Consider the following 20,777-nt stretch of genomic DNA (forward strand, 5'->3'; position numbering starts at 1 on the left):
CAGTAAGGGTGTATGTTGATGTCTGGACCCCGCGGCTGAAGTTGCCTCATTGGCCCGTGTTTGTTAAACTTCCTCCGAGGGAGCCTCGGCCAGAATCGGCACGTACTCCAGCGCGTCGCCCGCCTTTTTCCTTCGTCCCGCTGGAGGTTTTTAAGGGAATTGTGTCGAGTTAAATCAAGGTGAACGTGGCTCATGCTACAGTAGCACAATGCTTGCTGGTGTGCACGCTCACTGAGCGGGGAGGACGTGTGTTGCGAGGTTTTTATTAGTGGTGAGTGGAAGTTGTTTCTTTGTCCATGCCTTTTGTCTCGGGTTTGTTTTGAAAGCTTCTCTTTGTGTTGTTGTTGTTGTTTTTGAGTTTTTTTTATTATTTTCCTTTCTTGTCCAGGCTGTTAGCAACGTCAATATCACACTTTTGCGTTGTTTTGCTTAAGCGTGCTATACGTGGTCTTGTTGTACTCTTCAAGTGTGAGAACATAAACGGATATTCACCCAGAAGAGCTACACCACTTCACACATCTCTGCATGACACCCCAACACCTGTTTCAAAGACCTTACTCCCCTGCAGGTTTCTAACAGTTGCAGCATGGCAGGCGACACCGTGGTCTGGAGGAGTCTTAAGTGGGTAAAGCAGGCGGCCCACAGAGCCCCACCAGGCGGCCTAACTGTCACCGGGAACCAGAGGCTGGTAAACTTTCATCACACCACTGGAACGGCAAGGGTGAGCAGTCAGCTGTGATTTGGGTGTTGTGCAGTTGTAGACTAGGATCAAGTTTCACATTGCATGCAGCGCAGATATCTTCTGTTTTTGCTTTTTGGTCACGATGACCTCATCAGCAGCAGTAGATCGAGGCTTCTGGAGGCAGGTAGTACAGAAGCAGAAGTGAGAGGGGATGGTTTGTGAAGCAGGCTGTGAAGGATACACATTTCCTAAAGCCTGATAGGGGTATTTAAAAAATAAAAAGAAAAAAAAAATAGTAGCCTGCCAAGTGTACTGCACTGCTTCTGTTATTTATTCGCTGTTGGGAATAAAGGTTCATAGTTAAAATTAAAGGATTTGTACTTTGGATATTTAATAATTAATCAATAATAGTCTCTTGGGACTAAAATAACAGCCTCTGAACTAAGCAGGTAGAAGCTGGATTTGTATACACCTGGTTTTAGTATTTATAACGCCTTACACCAGGGGTTCTCTTTTGCACCAAGCTGAAGGATCTGAAGGCGACTGCATGAACTTGTACTGTATTTTTGTAACCTGTTAATTGAGACCAAACACTGATGTTGTATCTAATAGCAGTTTACAGTGTATTTATTATAATACACTTTCATTAGTAACGCCTCTGCATGGGCCAATTTCTGTAAATGCCAGCCCATCTTCGGTTCCACTTTAATAGGAGTTTCATACAGAGCTCTGTGCATCAGGAGGAATACAGCTGTAATGTTTATTTTCTACTTTAACAGAACTAATTTGTTAGCAGGTTTTCCTGTAAGGGTTTTATGTGCTGTAGATACTACAAACCTGCAAACCTCACGGGTGGGAACAGCTCACATTACTCCAAAAGTAATGTTTTACACGTTATGAGTTATTGTTTCTTTTCTTATTTACTTGATGTAATGAGTAACATGTTATCCCACTCTTTATATTGCTTTTTCCACATGCATGTGCCCATTAAACACATCATCAACAACTTATATTGTATTGCATTGCATTGAACACTATTCATGATTAGAGATGCCCCGACTGCAGTTTGTCGGCTGGTCCCAGCATCTCTACTCATGATACAGTACTCTCACAATACCTTTACCTCGATAATAACAATATCATGATACAGCAATCCTGCTGAACTGATAAATGTGTATATTGCAAGGTGGTCACCTACAACACATCACTGCAACATCATATCACCATAGTATAATACCACTTAAAAGGGTAAAAACAGGAACTATGCTTTTATAAACAGCATTGCTGTGCCTGTGTGTATTGTCATTATTATTTAAGAATATTATAATATTTAAATTCACATTTGTTAGCTTTCTTGCCATTTTTCTGCTGCAAGATTCTTCTCTTCTTCCCTGAAGTTTAGTTATCATCTTTGTTTTAATAAAAATATTGATATTTGGCGCCAGCGTTTCGGTAACATATCACAAGAGAAAGCGAAAAAACATTTTGTCCCATCCTTACTTAACAGCTGCATAAATAAATGTTGCTGAATGTCATGTTTTGTTCTTTTAGGAGAACCAGAAAGATGTCTGCGTATACAGAGGCACAACATTTCACAGATACTCCACTATGGCTGCTTGCTTCAGTACAAGCTTAACAGGAAGTGCAAATGGGCATCAGAGGACCTGCAGTGGAAGATGTGATAAAGGTCTTAGGTACTACAAAGACTGGTCAAGTCGGCTGTTCTCTGGACATACGAGGCTCTTTAACCAGGACAACACCACAGTGGGGCGGCTGACATCGGAGGATATCGATAAAGCAAGGAGTAACAAGAAAAGGGACTTTAAGCAGCATACGCAAGTGGTATCTACTCTCTCTCTTTTTTCTGTAAATGAGTGTTTTAATGATAATGATAAATGCAAGTGTGTATTTCACAGCTGCAGTGAAGTGTTTACATTTTATTTCCTTTGATTTCAGCTTAGTGAAAAAGCTCGAGAGAAGAAGGTACCCGTCACACGGATAGGAAGGCTGGTAAACTTTGGAGGTAGGTGATTTCTTTACCATGGTATTTGTCACATTAAAACCTGAATTAAAAAATGTCTGTAAATCTCAAAACAAAGTGTGACTCTCAGTAAGGCATTTGACCCTGAGTTGCTCCACTGGGCAAGTACTGGACAACGCCAGCTTGTGTGGGAATACTGGGCTGCTGCCAGGTGCTGTCAAAGTGTGATCTGGATGAATGTGAAGCAGCAGCAGTGTTGAAAACCTATCACACTCCCCCCAAAAATGTGTTTTAAAATAATCAGTTGCAGCTCTTTAAACTGAGAGAACATCTGCAAAAATCGTTAACCAATTTAATGTTGAGCTCACTTTAATTTTTATATATTAAATGAGAATCTGACCTTTTTAAAAATCATGATCCTGGATGGAGTCTGTAACTAACGACTTTTTGCGATAGAAGTTCTGCAAACTAGTTCTGCAATTTGTGTTTGGCAGTGCTGGCACTTCCTCCAAGTCTAACTCAGCGAGACGTCAAAATGCACTTGAGTAGAAACTCCCTCACAAAGCCTGAACATGCCATTTATACAGACATCTGTTTTTTGTAAGTGGAATAGCCACTGTTGCTTGTATTCCTCATACTGTAAAGTGTTTGGGTATCAAAGTTTAATTTTGGATTTAGTGGAAAGAGTCTGACCTCATGACCTTGGTCAGCAGTTTTCAAGAGGTGGGGCGAGATTGTGGAAAATGCTGACGTGCTCCCTCACAAGACTTAAATTACAGAGTATCAGTAGCAGAAAAAACGTTACTGGAACTTGCCTGAGAATCCAGCTAATAGGAAAACGTGCAATCAACCATCAGCTACCTTCTCGTGGAAGTATCAAATGTTTCTCTCACTAATTCTTGGCCTCCATTTGTCCCTGAGCCTCCCTTGGTGCTGCTTTAAGAAATTATACCCAAGTCTGGTTGCTGATTGTTGTTATCACGTTCTTTTTTTTTTATGCAGTAGTTATCATATGCAGGTAGGTTGTTTGTAAGGGCAACACTGCTCTTGCAAGCAGTTACCAACACTGGTAATGTTAACTTCATCTTTGCAGCAGTTTATTCAGTGAATTGTTTGGTTTAAAAAAAAAAATCACTTCCTTTTGCAGGTCTGGCAGTTGGACTTGGCATCGGAGCAATCGCAGAAGTGGTCAAGAAGAGTTTAAAACCCAAAGAACGAGGTGACAGCAGGAGACTTTTGCTTTACGAGTCTGCTGAGATTGATCCTCATGTTTGGGCTTTGCTAATGATGCCAGGAAAGCTATAGCTGCTCCTCTAAACCTGCACAGCTGACCTGTCATTTAACTGAGACTGTTAAGATAAGCAATCGTGAGTAAACTACATACCTGCCGGTTTATCGTCAGAATGTCCAGGTAGTCTAATTTTGGATATTGGAGTTCAATATTTTTTTATGTGGAAGCAGAAAGCTTACGCAAGCACAGAATATCAGTGACTAGTTTAATGTTCGGGGAAATGCAGGACACTATTGTAATGTTTTGTTTGTAAATAAGGGGCTCTGAGATTTTGTACAGAAGAAACAATCAGCTATGTAACATCCCGCTAAAAACACTGGCATCAAAAAGCCTGATCCTACCAAAAAAAACTTCTGCATTTCACAAAAACATGGAAATAAAAATGGAAAGTCTGTGGATTTAAATTGATGTTAAAAAAATGTGTAATGTTGTGACTAAAAGTTAGAAAGCGATATTGTAGATGCTTCATTGGCTCTAGGTCAGGAGTCGAACTTAAGCAGATTAGTGGTATTGATTATGTTGCTTGCTTTGAGCAGCAGGTCACATTTCCTCTGGATGTAACCTTCCACTGAAGCTTGTGTTCAGTCGATCCACTCATCAGAATCTTGTTCAAGAAAATCATCTTGGAGACATTTTTCACCTCTTATAAATATAGCTGGGCCTCAGTGAGCTGTACACACAAAGCACGATCAAGCAGATTATCTTAAAGCTTTTAGTCTTTCCTCCCCACTCACCTGACCTGAACCCCACTAAACATCTAGGAAGTGGGGACACTTTAAGACAGAGAAAGCAAAATGTGCTGGGATAAAAAGGATTTGCACATTTTGGAATATAAGAAAAATGGTGGGATTTGTTGTGGATTGATGCATTTTTCAAAGACACGTGTTCCGTTGCGAGTTGTCTTGGCACATGTTATAAACAGTTTTTGTGTTTTCTAGGTAACAAAAAGGCCATAATGGATTCGAATGCTTTCCTCTCTGAAGCCAACGCTCAAAGAATTGTCCGGACGCTTTGCAAAGTTCGAGGTGCTGCTCTAAAAATTGGACAGATGCTCAGTATTCAAGGTGAGGTACAGATACACATACACCTGAGTGATGCACCTTAATGGATCTTAGCTGTTTTAATCACTGTAAACACAAGCAGAAGTTAATCTTTAGTGATACCGTATTAACTGATCTCGCGTGATACAAGGACATGAGGATCTGGACAAACTGCTGAGGCATATTATAAGCAGGAAACCCACATGTGTCTGTGTACAAATAAAGGTTCAACTTCCATCACAGACTAAACATGCCTACTGTCTGCTGAGATCACTTCACCAACTTTAAAATGTCATCCCCAAAAATAAACACCGGGCCAGCTGTACACAATACGTGCAATTCCCGTGGAGTTATTGTAGGTGGCAGAGTCTAGCCTGACTGTTGGCTTTAAAAAGCATGTTTACAGCGCAGACGTGTTTTTCAGCTCTGGCCTGTGCAGTCATGTATGATCCCTGCGATAAAATCCTTCAGCCAAGCATTTTTTGAAACATTAATCCTTGGCAAACTTTTAAAAGAAATCACAAGATTGTTCAACAACACTTGTTTTAAAGATGTTTGTAGAAGCTTTATTTTCCCTTATCCAAACTGACATGGTAGCCAGCCATGACACAGTTTCAGCGTTATCATCAGCTAACTTCGTTAACTTTATCTTAATACTGACCTTGAGGGGAAAAAGAAGCTGTTGACAAAACGGTGTCACTTCAAGGTCCGTTTAGTATCTCTTCAGCTTTCAAACGATCCTTATCTGCAAGGAGAGTAGAAGTGAAACCGTTTGTGATTATTAGCGTTATTAGTTTTCACGTTAAAAATACAGAACAACTATTTCCAGTTTTTCAGCAAGAGGATCTGTTGTTTTTCTTCCCATATGACAGTAAACTTATTTACATTTTGAATATATTATTAGATAATAAAATAATTTATAGGGAAACGCTTGTCTCTACTACAGTAAAGCTGCATTAAATGGTTATATTTATATTTTAAATGTATGTATTTTACAGCTTAATTTATGTGAAAGAGATTGATCTTAGTGATGGACCTATAGTGTTAAACCTAACTCGGCTATGGTCTGGACCCTGTTTTGGTTCATTCTCATCTCTCCTTTAAGGCACCATTTAAGCTGTAGTCTAACTTACTTCATGATACCAGCTAGCCAAATTTAAGCTTTGAGGTATTTTTTCATTTAAAAGCAAGGATTTAATTAAGACTATCGGTTTTGCACACTTGAAAACATACAGTACCAGAAGATTGTTTTTACTACTTCTTCATCATTTACCTGCTCCCATTAGGGGTCACCTCACTCTATCCCTGTCATCCTCCTTTGTGACACCAACTCTCTGCATGTCCCCCTTCACAACATCGATGAGTCATCTGTGATCTTCCTCTTTTCCCCCTCCTGGCAGCTCCATCCTTTATCCAGCATATCCACATCCTCTGCACATCTGCAAGTCTCACCCTGAGCATTTTCAATTCATTTTTAATCCTAAATTTCAGCTCTGCCTCCTGTCTTTTCAATAACACCTGGATTATTATTTTTTTTAAACTGTTCTTACCCTATAGGCATCATCATGTGTTTCATTCGCTCTGTACTTTTCGTTTTTGTTTGTCAGATGACGCCTTTATCAACCCTCAGCTGGCTAAAATCTTTGAGCGTGTTCGACAGAGTGCAGACTTCATGCCTACTAAGCAGATGATGGTACAGTATGGAGAACGCTGGCAAACTATACAAATAAAGTTACATTTCTCCAGTTAATTTTTTTCCTTTTTCTCTCTACAGAAAGTCATTTACAATGATCTCGGCCCAAACTGGAGGGACAAACTGGAATACTTCGAGGAGAGGCCATTCGCAGCCGCGTCCATTGGTCAAGTCCATTTAGCAAAAATGAAGGATGGCCGGGAGGTAGCCATGAAGATTCAGGTGAGAGAAGTGTTTGTGCTGAGATAAATGCAGATGTTAAGTGGGTCATAAGTCAGCAAATAGAATAAAATAACTCAATCAAATCTTTCCCTTCAGTACCCTGGAATAGCAAAGAGTATCGAGAGTGACGTGAATAATATCATGACTGCCCTGAGGTTAAGCAACGCACTGCCTGAAGGTATTTTTCTTATCATTTAGGGATAACAGCTGCTATTGTCTGATCTTTGTAAACCTGCAGCTCGACCGCAATGATTTTCAACCCCCCTCCATTTGACCTCTTTTTCCAGGTTTATTTCCTGAGCATCTCATTGAGGTCATGAGTCGAGAGCTGGCGCTGGAATGTGATTATATAAGGGAAGCAAATTGTGCCAGAAAATTTCAGTGAGTTGTTTGCATTTATTCTTACTAAATTGACTAAGCTTGGGTAGAGATGGACCGATCCGATATTATGTATCGGTATCGGTCCGATACTGACCTAAATTACTGGATCGGATATCGGAGAAAAATAAAAAATGTAATCCGATCCATTAAATATCACGAAAGCACCTCACAAAACTTGCAACACGCCGTAACTCACCTCAGAACGTTAGCACGTCGGAGCAGTATGCATCACGTGATAGAGAGGCTGTGGCATGCGGGACCTGTCGGTGGTCTGGATAGCATTTGGAGCTTCGCTAGCAACCCGGCATTTCATCTCCGACAAAGTTATCCCCGAGAGAAGTACAGCAAGTGTGTAAGTCCATCTCTGAATGTTTGTAAAGCATTCCTGCGTTAAGCTTAACAAACGACTGCCTCTCGCTCTCCGGCTGCTACTTCAATCATGAAACTGCTTAATGATCAGCTGATCGGCTTTTCTGTCGCGAGTCCGTGTCTCTTGTTTGCTTTTGGCCCACTTTGCACCAGAAAGAGGAAACCAGTGGATAAACAACAGCAGCACGTTTAAGCTCTATAAGCTGTTGTTAGAATGTATTTAATATTACTTTCTACTCGAGGATCTTTTTCTACGTAGCTGACGGCTGGTAACTGTGCAGGGGCGGATCTAGCAAAGTTTAGCCAGGGGGGCCGATAGGGCATTAACAGGGAAAAGGGGGCACAAAGACATACTTTTCTTTCTTATTCTCATTTAAAATGTCGAGCTTTTAATTATTTAATATTTATCTGAATCTTACACCCAAAGTTTTAATCTGATGTAAAATGTATAGAAGTCCATTATTGTATATAGTAACTGTTAAGTCTAATATACCCTAGTAAGCTATAGTACTTTTTCCTTTGGGAAGGTACCATCTGTGCAGTCTGCAATTTTGTTGAAGAAAGATGTTGAATCTATTTAATATTTCTTGAAAAAGAATTGATTTCTGTGTATTTTTTTTTTCACACTGCATCAAATTAAGGTTGATTACGTCGATTAAGCATCATGAGGTGGAGCGTGAGGGGTGGTTCCCTATTTTTTATTTATTTATTTTTGTTGTTGCTGGGAGTTGGAACCCTATTAGTTAGGTTGCTTAATATTTATGCTAAGTACTCTTTAAAATACCAGAATAGGGAGGATGGTGTAGGTTTAAGTTTATTAGATTGATCAGTATTGCTGAACTATGAAATATTTTTTTTTTGCATACAGGTATAACAGAATAGCTTTAGTGTAGTTGTTGTTTTAAACTTGAGTATGAACTTATACAAAATGCAGAAAGATATTTTAAAAACAGTTTTGTTGATTAAAAAACACTATATCGGATTCATATCGGTATCGGCAGATATCCAAATTTATGATATCGGTATCGGACATAAAAAAGTGGTATCGTGCCATCTCTAAGCTTGGGTAATATTTTATTTGTCTTTGCTAGAAGCGTGCTTTGCACCAGAACTTCCATCTAGCTACAGTTAGCCACAATCGCTACTTCTCACACAATACTGTTCAGATTTCAGTAAAACACAGTGATCACCTACTTGGTCTTCACTAAAACTGCTCAAGGTCACGATCACGTTTGTTGTTTTACGAGCAGTCACCTGTGAATTGTGATGACATGGTGAGACAGATGAGCTGCTGCATCATTGACAGTCTGGCTTGTGGCCTTTATCTGTTATTTTTTAATATTTTTGTATTATTTAGCAGTTTGTGTATAAATACATTGTTAGGTTTTAGATTTTGAGTTTTAAAAAATATTCCTCATATAGTCTGTGGCTTTTGCGTCAACTTCCCAGAATTCAGTTGTGTTCCCGCCTCCTTAGACATTCAGGTTGTTTCACCGTTGGTGCCTCTATTTTTGGTATTTTTGGCTATTTTAGCTACTGTACTGTATTTCTTATCCACAAGAAAATACTTTGTAGTGTTTTGAACCTTCTGATTTTGTTTAACGACATACAAACTTATTTTAACCTTTGGTCTCTGCCAGTTTTTCCTGGAAAGTCCTACCAGGCAACAACTTACAATAATAGCTGCTGCATAATGAATGATATACAGTATACACAAACATTACTGTTCCCATATAGTTCCCATAGTAACACCTTCACAGCTCTTGTTGTGTCACAATGAGTCCTAAAGATATTTTTGATTTGGGTTCATGCCCTTGACATTTTCAGCAGCAGGCGGCTTTGACAAAGGAGCCATTTGGCAACAAACAGCAACTAGTACTGTGCAAAAGCCTTGAGCCCCACCCCTCATTTCTTTCCATTTTGCTCACGAAATGAGTGCAGTATTTATTGAAACACGTTCCAACATAAATGGAAATGCATAAAAATAAAAAAATCTAACAAGCTTGAAATTCCATATTTGTTATGGCCATCATTATTCTTCAATACAGCCTGAACTCTCTTAGGCAAGCTTTCATATTATGTGTGTGTGTCTAGGTGTGCTTTTACTGTACCGACAGTGTGTTTGGCGTCATTATCATGCTGAAAAATGAAGCAACTGCCAATCAGATGTTTTTTCAGACGGTCTTGCATGGTGGCTCACATTCAGATAACTTTATTTATCCCACATTGGGCAATCCAGTTTGACAGTCCGCCATTGCAACAATACGGCAAAAATTAAAATCAACATCCAACAGTACTTTTCTGAATTTCCACTGGCTAAAATGCAGCACTCAATGAGATCTGTCGCCAGCAATTTTCAATCCAGTTCTTGTATAACTGTGTGTACCTCAGCCTGTCCTTAAAAACGGTTTCTTGACAGCCACCCTTCTGTTGGGATCGTTTCAGTTCTCCAGGTTTTCCAAAGAAAAAACTTTGAAAGCCCTTCAGAAAGGTCGGAGAATTATTGCTCAAGACCAGACAAAAACATCTGGCCCCTTGGAAGCAAAATGTAAAGAAATAGGTGGCTCAAGACATTTGCACTGTGCTGTAACAGAGCACCTGAAGGGCCAGATAAGGGTTATCTGCACGCTTCTTCTGACTTTGTTGCTGTGTGTTTGGTAGCGAGCTGCTGGAGGATCACCCCTTCTTCTGTGTGCCTGATGTGATAGACGAGCTAAGCAATAAGCAGGTTCTCACCACAACACTGGTGCCTGGTTTCCCGCTGGACAAGGCCACACATCTCCCTCAGGAACTCAGGAATGAGGTATGCCTTTAAGAGCTTCACTCTGCTCTGAACTCTACACTATTTACAGTATAGTTAACACCTGTGCTCTGCCAAGATGAGGTACATGCCACCTTAAAATAAAATAAAAAACCCTGAGACATGGCAGCATGTAGCAGAGATAACTATTTAAGTATCAGCACCCACTCATGTCACTTCCAGTTGTCTCTCCTTCTGCCAGATTTGTGAGCAGATCCTTATTTTATGCCTGAGGGAGCTTTTTGAGTTCAGATACATGCAAACCGATCCGAACTGGTCCAACTTCTTCTTTGATCCACAAACTCATAAGGTCAGTTTGCCCAAGTTATACCAGCGACACGCGTGGATTTAATCTTTCTCCTTTTCACTGATGCGTGTTTTCTGTTTTTTATGACTTCACGTCAGGTTGCGCTGCTGGATTTTGGAGCTACTCGAGGATTTAACAAGCATTTTACTGATACCTACATTGAGGTGAGAAGTGTTCTCATTGTTGTTGTACACTGTGTTGCCCCCACTGGCTATTATGCTACATGAATTTAAAAACAAAAAGATGCATACACCTGCCTGAGAATTTAGTTTATCTAGTTCTCAAACAGTGATGTGCAAATGTTATGTCATTTCTTTATAAATATTCTTCTAATGTTTCTTGAACATTGGCTGCTCCTTAACCCATTCTAGGTCCAGATAATTCTGGTCACATGAAGTACACTTAGATTATTACTTGTAATTACAACATTTTGTTTTGTATTTGGAAAATAGTGTTCATGAAGACTATCAAGAAACTAAACACACATACAAATATGAAAAAAGGATGTGAAAAACTTAGCACACTGCTTCGATTGACAGAATTAAGCAGGCAAGACTGCTAATGAAATGTGCTTGATTGAATGAACATCGGCAAGTGTGAGCACCTCTATAGAGAACAGAGGTTTTTGGAGTTTTCTGGTCTGGAGCATTTAGGCGTTTCCCTGTAAAGTCACCCAAAAAAACCCAATAGCTACATCTCACACTCTGCAGACCTCAGTTAACATGTTAAAGTCATTTTGACCGATGAGACGAAAGCACAGCTCCATGTTTGGAGAAAACCAAACACAGCATATCAGCACAAACACCTCGTATCAGCTGTGAAACACCGTGGTGGTGTAGGGGTGATGATTTGGTTTGGTTTGCAGCTAAATGCAATAGTACGATGATCCAAAGCACAGCAGCCAGTCTAGAACAAAATGGCTGAAAAAAGAGAAGAATCGAGGTGCAGCAAAAGCCCAATGTCCAGATCTCAAGCTGATTGAAATGCTGTGGTCCCAGAAACTGAATTGAAGCAACACTATAAAGAAGAGTGGGCCAAAGTCCTCCACAATGTTGTGAGAGACTCATAAAGCCGTGCAGAAAACGAGTTCTTCAGGTTAATGCTGCTAAAGGTGGTTCTACAAGCTGTTGAATCGTGGGACAGGACTGCAGTCCTTTTCAAGTTACTCTGTTTTTGTCATTTTGCTGTGAGAATATCTGTTAACCACACAGGTTAAGACAGATGATGTGCTTTATTGTTGTGCAGACAAGAATTTCAATAAGTTTCAGTTGAGAAATATCTTTTCGTCATGTGAAACCGTCTGGTGCGATTTCTCTCACTCAGATTATAAAAGCAGCTGCAGATCAGGACAGAGAAGGCGTCCTACTGAAATCCAGAGAAATGAAGTTCCTCACAGGATACGAGTCAAAGGTGAGAAACGGACATTGTAAATTTTACTAATGAACCGCACCACACTGTGATTCAGTTCAACAGTAGCTGTGAGTTTATGTTTATGATTTGTCTGTTGTTGTATTTTTGAATGTAGCGTGAAAGACATGAAAGGTTCATGCAGTCAAACAGCAATTTGACTGTGTTCAAAGTAAGATTGAGAGGAGCTTCTGAAATGCACCATATTTTTATTGAAAATGTTTTGAAATATTCAGTCACTCAAAGTATTTACTAGGTGTTCTTTAGCGACCTCTAGTGGCACCCAACAGGAACTACAACAGCACTCATATTTTGTGAACAGTCTGTTATGAGATGATAGTAAAAATGACTTAGAGTATATACTGTGGACAATTTCTTTTTTTTTTTTTTTTTTTTTTTTTTTTTTTTTTTTTTTGTTCTCTTTATTATATGGTGCCTGAAGATCACATTGCTCTCTCGTCTTACTACAGTTCTTGTGTGGGTTTAGTGTGTTCCAGTGTTGTTCAGTCTGTCTCTTCACATAACTCCACAGTTATTCCCTGAGGCTGAGAGCAGGCCTGTGTGTCTTTAATCACATTTGCAGCTCTTGTGGTAGAGGAAATATTTATTTATTGAGTCTGGCTGCATGTCCTCCTGCAAAATAAATATGGGACCAACGATGAATGAAGTGTTAGCTTTAGAAGTGCTGATGGAGGGGATTATTTCAGCTTGTTTCCAGTCTCTGTTGCAAGATGCTGGGTGCAGCGTCCTATTCAACACAAATAAAATTAATATTGATCTCTTCGTCTAAAAGCAGAGGAGCAGGTTTCTGTACATGCTGAACTTTTACTTGAAAGCCTCTTGATCATTTTTCTTGTCTTCTGCATTAAGGCGATGGAGAACGCCCACGTGGATGCGGTGATGATCCTCGGAGAGGCCTTCAACTCAGAAAAGCCCTTTGACTTTGGAATGCAGAGCACAACTGAGCGCATCCACAACCTCATCCCAGTGATGCTGAAAGAGCGTCTCACGCCACCGCCAGAGGAAACCTACTCCCTCCACAGAAAAATGGGCGGCTCCTTTCTCATTTGCTCGAAACTCAAAGCTAAAATCGCATGCAAGGACATGTTCCAGGAGGCCCACAGAAACTACTGGAAAGATGGAGACCCCAAGTCCGCACATTGAAGACTGCTTTTCCAGAAAGTGTGTTGAAACCAGGAATTTTTGTCATGGTGAACAATTCTTATCTGCAAATTTTTTTGTTACGTGATATACTAATAACTACCTAGATTTGTTGGGTTTTTTTTACTGTTTGTTAAACTAAACTGTTACAGTACATCCCAAAAAAAAAAAGAAAAACCTTAAAAAATGCATATCGGAATAATCTCTACCTATTAGGAATTTCATATCTATGTTTAACATTTCATTGCTTGCTTTGACCTGGTTTCAATCCAGACTAACTCTTACTATACCGTCCTTAATAATGTGCTAAGACTCTTTTGTATGTATTGTTTGAAAAAATTTGTACCTCATAATTATGTGCCTGTATGATCTGAGGGAGCGTCCTTCATTTGACCTGGATTGTCAGTTGAAATAAATTGAAACTGATGCTGCAAAAAACAAACCAAATCTGTTCTAGCGAGCACTGGAGAGCTATTGAGTGAAGCAAGGTGCAGACAGAAGTAAAGAAAAGGGTGGGGAAAAAAAAGAAGGTTCATATGAAAAAATATTTTAATTCACGAGAAAAAAATTCAAGTTTAGAATTTTATAACTGCAAAATGTCTTAGTGACAGACGTGTGTGTGATGAAAGGCGATTCAAACGTCACACAGCGGTGGTGTTGATACTGCAAATGTTACAAATCTGAAAGGGTGTTACTTCAAAAGCCAATTATTGTGCCAAGTGAATCCATTATGGTCTTATAGCTGAGGCAGGTGAGCAGTTTTTTAGTTGGCATAGAGAGTACACCATGTCTGTTCCGTTAATGTATCAGTGACCTTTAGTGTTGTGGGGAATATGGCCACTTTAGTTGGATCACTTGTGAGTGTTGTTGGCCAGGTGATGGCAATAACACTGCGGGGTGCTGAGCCACCCTTGATGTGATCGTTGTGTGGCTATAGCTCTCCATTTTGTGGTTGTTCACTAGTATGCTTGCTTTACTGAATTTTGTATATTACAGTAACTTTTTGTGGTATGAGGCCACTTGTAAGTGACCGTTTGTGTGGTGGAGACCACAGATCACTTGTGAATGTGATTATTCGTGGCTGCTCTCATTTTGTGTTGTAGTAGGTTGAATAATCCTTTTGGGTTTGACTGTTGTACTCATGTTGGTCACATGTTACTCTGTGCATTCAGTGTGGCAACTTTAAATCCTCATGCAGGGGCATCCATGCTTAAAGATACCAACTAAAGAAATGCGAGTATTTAGTTTTGTGTCAGGAGAGCAGGTGATAAAGTGCTCAAGTTTTGGCTTTGGCTTAATAAATTTAGGGGTCCTAGAGGAACCCTTTTGAGGGAGGTGGTGTTACGCTCCTCTGCAGCCCCTAATCTCAGTGTGTTCAGCTGTTGCTAATTGGCCACACCAATAAGGTGTAAATAAAAGCATACCTGAGGCAGGCTTTTCAGGAAGCTCACCAGTCTTTGCCTTTGTGGCACCAGCCATTTGAGCCAACCTGCGATGCTATTTTAAGCTAAAACCTCTTCTCACTTACACTCTGATATTCGCCTCCTTTTTTATGTTGCGGCCTCGAGCCGGGTCGTAACACCTCTTAAGTTTTCCAAAAAAACCCCGTCTTGATGATCCCCAAGACCTTAGGGAAAATATTCTGTGGAGTCATGAGACAGTTTGTGGATAGTTGGATTTCTGTTATTTCTGGTAGTGAAATCATAAAGCTAACATAGTATTCCATAAAATGAACATCAAATTAAATTAATTCGATTTATGCTGTGTTATCAGTGTTTGCAATGATAGCATGGCTGTGGTGTCATATCAATGTATGCTCTCGGTGTTTGCTGATATCAAACTGTGGTATGAGGACCACTGTTTGTAATCTTTGTAGTGATACTCAGAAGGTCTGGCTTATAAAGTCCTTATTTGTTTTATTTAGACCTGGTTTAATTCTGGCCGTTGCAAGGCCTGGGTCATGTGGCAGCCAACAACTTCTCCAGAGAGGCTGTCCTGGTGAGGGAGAAGTTCATGGCCCACTTCTCGGTGGAGGGAGCAGTGTCTTGACAACCAAAAGAATAGCCTATTTGAAGTCCCAGTGACTTCCCCACAACAGCTCTTTTAAGAGCCACCCACAAATCTCTAAATAGCGTTCCTGCCTTTTTAAAATTTTCTTAATAAATGGAGCTTGTCTCCAAAATAAACTAACCTCTCTTTATTCTCTTAAATAATTAGTCTTCACTATGTTCCTATATAGTAGTATATTTTTTATTGGCCAATATTAAAGTTATAATATTTATCATTATTAGTTATTACAGCAGTGGACTTGAACTCTGTGTCAAATACTGAGCTTCAGTAAAGATTCAAGTTGCAGTTATTTGTATTACCTATCACCTTATATCTTCACTCAAAGACAAGTATCTGCTGCTCTATTCCCATGTTGTTGCAGTATGTAGTGATGGGCAGATGAAGCTTCATGAAGCACTGAAGCTTTTCATCCAGTTGGTTCACCCCAGCGCAAAGCGTCTTGAAGCTTCATTTGCTCTAGTAGGACATCTACTGGACGTAAAAATATTAGTTGGCATGAATTTGAAGAGTGTGGCATTTTGCACACAGCCTGTAAATGTCAACAACAAAAGGAGTGTGTAAAACATGTATATTGTAGTGATGGCATTATACTGTGCATATTTATAAGCTTTACAAGCTGCATGTCTTCGGACGGTGTGAGGAAGCTGGAGTACCCGGAGGGAACCCACGCAAACACGGGGAGAACATGCAAACTCCACACAGAAAGACCCCAATGGTGGAATTGAACTCAGGACCTTCTTGCTGTGCGGCAACAGTGCTAACCACCGTGCCGCCTCAGTCCCAAATATGAAGCTGTTAAATGGGAGCACCCAGTGCCTTTACTTTTGCAGTCACCTGTTCAGTCAACTTTAAACCTCTACACTGCTGCCCGAAATCCTGCAGCTCTCCACTTGAATTGTGATGCTGGAAAAACCAAACTTGGAGCACAGGACCCTTGTTGCCTTCCTGAGGATGATCTGCGAATCAGCATCTTCCTCTGGAAAAAACAAACAAACAAATAAATACAGACAATGACATGATTTAATCATCAGTGCTCTTCTTCTACAACTTTGGCTCAACTCTTCCTCTTCATTTTATTGTGGATGCTAGAATTTTGCTTGTACTCAGAAGTTCATGGAAGTAAATAAAACTTCAGCCCAAAATGACAATATTTTACCTGTTTATCGTGTATGCTGAACTTGTGGGTTTTTTGTGTTCTATATAAATCAGATTATATTCATAGAGAGTTGGGGAATGGCTGCCGTGATTTCAACATCAGGGAAACCAAACAACCTCTGGTGAAGTGGATTGCGCAACGCAGAAGAGCTAACTCGCCAGGCCAGGACTCTGCAGACTCTTTACACCTACAGGCCAGTGGACACTCTTTGATGATGAGGATGTACACATCCTGGACGGGGAGGAACGCTGGTTGCAGCGCAGAGTCAAGGAGGCCACTTACGTGAAAAGGGAAAGACCATCTCTGAATCAAGGAGGGGGCCTAAGGGGCCATCTTTCGCCATCTTACAATGCTGTGATTGCAGCCATTCCCCAACTCTCTATGAATGGTACTCATGGCCATGGATCAGTGGTTGTTGATCAATGGTCATGAGAATTTGCATATTAATGATCAATGAACTGACCTCACAGCCCATTGTTCATTCAGTGGTGCTAGTTTCAGTCATTGGGCAAATGTACTGTTTATAAGATTGGGGAAACCTGCAGTCAGCTGAGACTGAAGAAGTCACTTAGATGAGCGACGAAACGTTTCTCCCACTGAAAACGCTACGTCCAGATGAACACAATCAACCTTTTGGGGGTTGTTTTGAGGTGTTTGTGTCCATATTCTTCATTACTTCCTGTGTTGTGGTTTGTTCAGATGCAACTTTGCAAACCTGTGCCGCCATGTTATATTTGCAGAGAAGTCATACTTAGTCTTTTTTTTTTAAACGTGCTACCAATGGACTTGAATATTTCACATGTTAACTAAGGCCTGTAGAATTTGAGAGTTAGATCTTGGGGGTTCTTTAGTTTAGTTTAGTTTTTAGTTTTTTTTAGTTTTCTGGGACCTTCCCTCCTAGAAAGAACTAGAATGCTCCAGAAAATTGCCAAAAACCTTTACTTCTATAGAGTTCATCAATGAATTAATCATTTGCTGATGATCATTTAATCACGTGCATCTGATTAGCAGCACCTGGCTGCTTCTTACCCTCCTAATTCTTGTGGAAGCAATAAGAACTTTCTTTTTCAGTTGACTGGCACCTTACATTACTGCTGTAATAGATCAATATTTGCCAAAGGGTTTTCCATCCTATTTACTTAGAATACAAACACTCTGATCAAACAATAAACAAATGTTTACAGGACCAGGATAAAAGGCGCAGGATGGGCGTGTGGTGTTTCATTTCTAATTAAACCTCCATAGTTTTAGCAGGGGCACCACCAAGGGAGGGGCAAGGGGGCAGTGGGCACTCCCAAAAATCTGCAGACAGATTTGCAATAGACTATTATGGATTTCCAAGTCTTATTTGATTTTTATATGTATCTATTTTCAGTGATATCAACTTCAAAAGCAGAAAATAACTAAAAAAAAAAATTCTGTTTTTTGCCATATTTTTCAAGTAACTTATATTTGGCAACAGCATAATAAAACTGGAAATTCTGTTTTTTACTGGGCTTTAGCGCAGGTTCTGCTTCCTCTCCACATAACAGTACCGTCTTCGCCTCTTACCTGTGGCAAGGTGCACGGAAAGCAGAGAATGAGTCGTGTTGAGGCTCCACATGTGTAAACTGTGAATGGCGGTGACTCCTCCTACAGACAGCAGCAGCTCTCTCACGGCACCGAAACTCACGTCCCGAGGAGCGCCTTCAGAAAATACACACGTTAAACTGTCGCTAAAATCTGAACGTCACCACAGGCGGAGGGAAGTGTGTTTACCTTCCAGCAGTATCCTGAAAACATCCTTTGTGACAGGAAGCGTTGTCCCAATAACGAGAAGAGAGAACAGGAAGGTGCAAATTGGATCTGCTACTTTATATTCAGGCTGTGAAGAAGACAGAAATATGATCAGAAACAATTGATGGAGTGATATTGAGTACTTGGAGAGTACAGTGCTGTATCAAGCCCATCCTGATTATTTTTGTTATTTAACTGTTATTTTTAATCTTACACTGACCCAGAAGTGGATGATGGTGGCAGCCAGCATGACACCGACACTCTGCACCAGATCTCCCACCACATGAACGAAAGCTGCCTTCACACTTGCATTACCGTGGCCGTTCCTCTGCCCATGCTTGTCCCTCTGGGTCAGGTTGGTGGCAAACCCATGGCTGTGGCCATGTGAGTTGCCAGGCTGATGCAAGATCAGGATCATCCTGGGTAAAACAAAGCATAGACATCATCACTCATCGCTGCTGACTGCCCCCCTAAACCAAGCAGAAATAATCCATAAAGTAAGCTCGGCACACTTACAGGACATTGACCCCCACAGCACAGCCTGATGTTATGAGCATGATCTCACTGTCGATCTCGTATTCCCCGTCGGAGATCCTCTGCACGGCTGATAAGACGAGCACTACTGTCACGGCCCAGATCGACACGACTGATAGAAACATGGCCAGAATCTCTGCGTGAAACAGTAACAGAGTCAGAAATGGCCCCGAAAATATGAAGGATATGAGTACGTGCAACTCATATGGACTAATGTGCACATAAATTCAATGGGCAGTTTGCTAGTATCGGGTTGGACGCCCTTTTGCTTTCAGAACTGCCTGAATTCTTCATGGTACAAATTTAACAATGAGCTGAAAGCTTTTGGTCCATATTCACATGATTATGGCACACAGTCCACATCCACCACATCCCTGCTCTACTGGATTGAGATCTATTTACTGTGGAGGACATTTGAGTACAGTGCACTTGCTGTCATGTTCGAGAAACCAGCTTGACATGATGTGAGCTTTGTTTGTTCTCCTGCAGGATGCTGCCATCAAAAGTGACATTTAAATGATGCTCAGTTAAGGGATCCAAAGTGTGCCAAGAAAATATCCCACCATAACATCAGCACCTCCACCAGCCTAAACTGTCGATACAAGGCAGGACAGATTCATTCTTTTGACTTGTTTATTCCAAATTCTGACCCTTCTATGTTGTACTGCTACTTCGGTTAATGAATCTTAACCTGTGTACCTAACAAAGTGGCTGGTGAGTGTATTCTTGAGAGCTACTCGTGAGAACCTTGTTCCTACCAGCTCGATACCATCCAAAAGTCATGGTTCCTGTCTGAGGCCTTGATGCGATCCACAGAGAGAAGATGCTGATTACAATGCTGACAAAATCAGTCAGAAGGTGAGCTGCGTCCGTCATGATGGCCAGACTGCCGGCGGCGTATCCACCTGCAGAGGAAACCGTATGTGTGTTTGGGCAGAGGAAGCCTGAGTGTGTCACTTTAAGATCAAGTTTGTATGGAGCGATTCAAACTCAGCAAGCTTTACATATTTATGCATGACACAGTAAAAAACGAATATAGGTAAACTTCATTTTTTTTGGCAGAATCAGAGTTGCTGGCATGGAAATTTGTGATGAGTCTTTTGTCTCACCAATGGCCTCTCCTGTCATGAACACAAGGCTGACGGCACATGCAGTGAAAAGCTTCTTTCTGGCCAAACATCTCGAGTCCCTTTCAGTCACCGACCTCCAATTGGCCTCTTGGCAGAGCCATTCGTGCTGCCACAGCCCCTCCACACTGAGGGTGTCTTCACTGAATTCTGAGTCTGAGCACTTTTTCTCTGGACCGCTCACCCTGACACAAGACGGAAGATCTACACTTAGGCTGGCTCAATGTGGAAGTCAACAGTTTTAAAGCCATCTGTGTTGAACTTTGGTGTTTCAGGAGGTCAAATGAAAAATGAAGACGTACCACACAAGAGGCTCCGAATGAGTCTCAATCAAATGTTGCTTCTCTGGATCTGTTGATGACTCCATATCCTCATGTTATTGACAGCTGAGACACTCCCGTATTTAAGGTTGACCTGGAGCTAGAGGGAAGCCTGGCAACTTACCACCTGCTCTAACCTACGCTATCTCTCAGGGGTGGAGCACTGCAGGAGCCAATGGCAGGTTACTGCGCCAACTCCAGTGAAATTATAAGACAACCGCATGACATTTTCTGAATTATTCAACTTTATTTCATGAAATGCTTTAGAAGAAACTCAAATTTACACCAACAGTTGGAAATCTGTCAAAGTGGACAGAACAAACTCAGCATGGAAATGTTTAGATAATGACATAAAATACACTTCTGTAAAATTATTCAAAAACTGCATTCAGGCACTTTTGCGTCAAGTATAATCATTGGCATACAAAAGTATACAAGCAGGCTTTTAAATACACCGCAG

General features: G+C 40.7%; 2 protein-coding genes across 2 annotated transcripts; one reads left to right on the forward strand and one right to left on the reverse strand.

The window, feature by feature from the left end:
- On the forward strand, positions 1 to 13,511 carry coq8ab (coenzyme Q8A-b). The gene is made up of 15 exons (XM_080871843.1): positions 1 to 271; positions 569 to 721; positions 2,234 to 2,524; positions 2,639 to 2,705; positions 3,811 to 3,882; positions 4,893 to 5,018; positions 6,602 to 6,687; positions 6,769 to 6,909; positions 7,006 to 7,087; positions 7,197 to 7,290; positions 10,321 to 10,462; positions 10,662 to 10,769; positions 10,865 to 10,930; positions 12,090 to 12,176; positions 13,044 to 13,511. Exons 2-15 carry the CDS (start codon positions 587 to 589, stop codon positions 13,335 to 13,337), a joined length of 1,791 nt encoding a protein of 596 aa, XP_080727969.1. The 5' UTR covers positions 1 to 271; positions 569 to 586; the 3' UTR covers positions 13,338 to 13,511.
- On the reverse strand, positions 13,410 to 20,364 carry LOC308390143 (proton-coupled zinc antiporter SLC30A2-like; the record flags this gene model as incomplete). Its single annotated transcript, XM_080871845.1, has 8 exons — positions 13,410 to 16,380; positions 18,112 to 18,246; positions 18,319 to 18,424; positions 18,557 to 18,755; positions 18,853 to 19,006; positions 19,629 to 19,775; positions 19,980 to 20,182; positions 20,300 to 20,364. 8 exons carry the CDS (start codon positions 20,362 to 20,364, stop codon positions 16,253 to 16,255), a joined length of 1,137 nt encoding a protein of 378 aa, XP_080727971.1. The 3' UTR covers positions 13,410 to 16,252.
- Positions 20,365 to 20,777: the final 413 nt, after the last annotated feature.

The sequence above is a fragment of the Rhamphochromis sp. 'chilingali' genome, assembly GCF_963969265.1.
Source record: "Rhamphochromis sp. 'chilingali' genome assembly, chromosome: 21".
Classification (NCBI taxonomy): Eukaryota; Metazoa; Chordata; class Actinopteri; order Cichliformes; family Cichlidae; genus Rhamphochromis; species Rhamphochromis sp. 'chilingali'.

Coding starts and splice junctions, on each gene's coding strand:
- coq8ab (XM_080871843.1), top strand. CDS start 587: ATGGCAGGCGACACCGTGGTCTGGAGGAGTCTTAAGTGGGTAAAGCAG. Junction 5,019..6,601: donor ACAGATGCTCAGTATTCAAG/GTGAGGTACAGA, acceptor TTTGTTTGTCAG/ATGACGCCTTTATCAACCCT. Junction 7,291..10,320: donor AATTGTGCCAGAAAATTTCA/GTGAGTTGTTTG, acceptor TGTGTTTGGTAG/CGAGCTGCTGGAGGATCACC.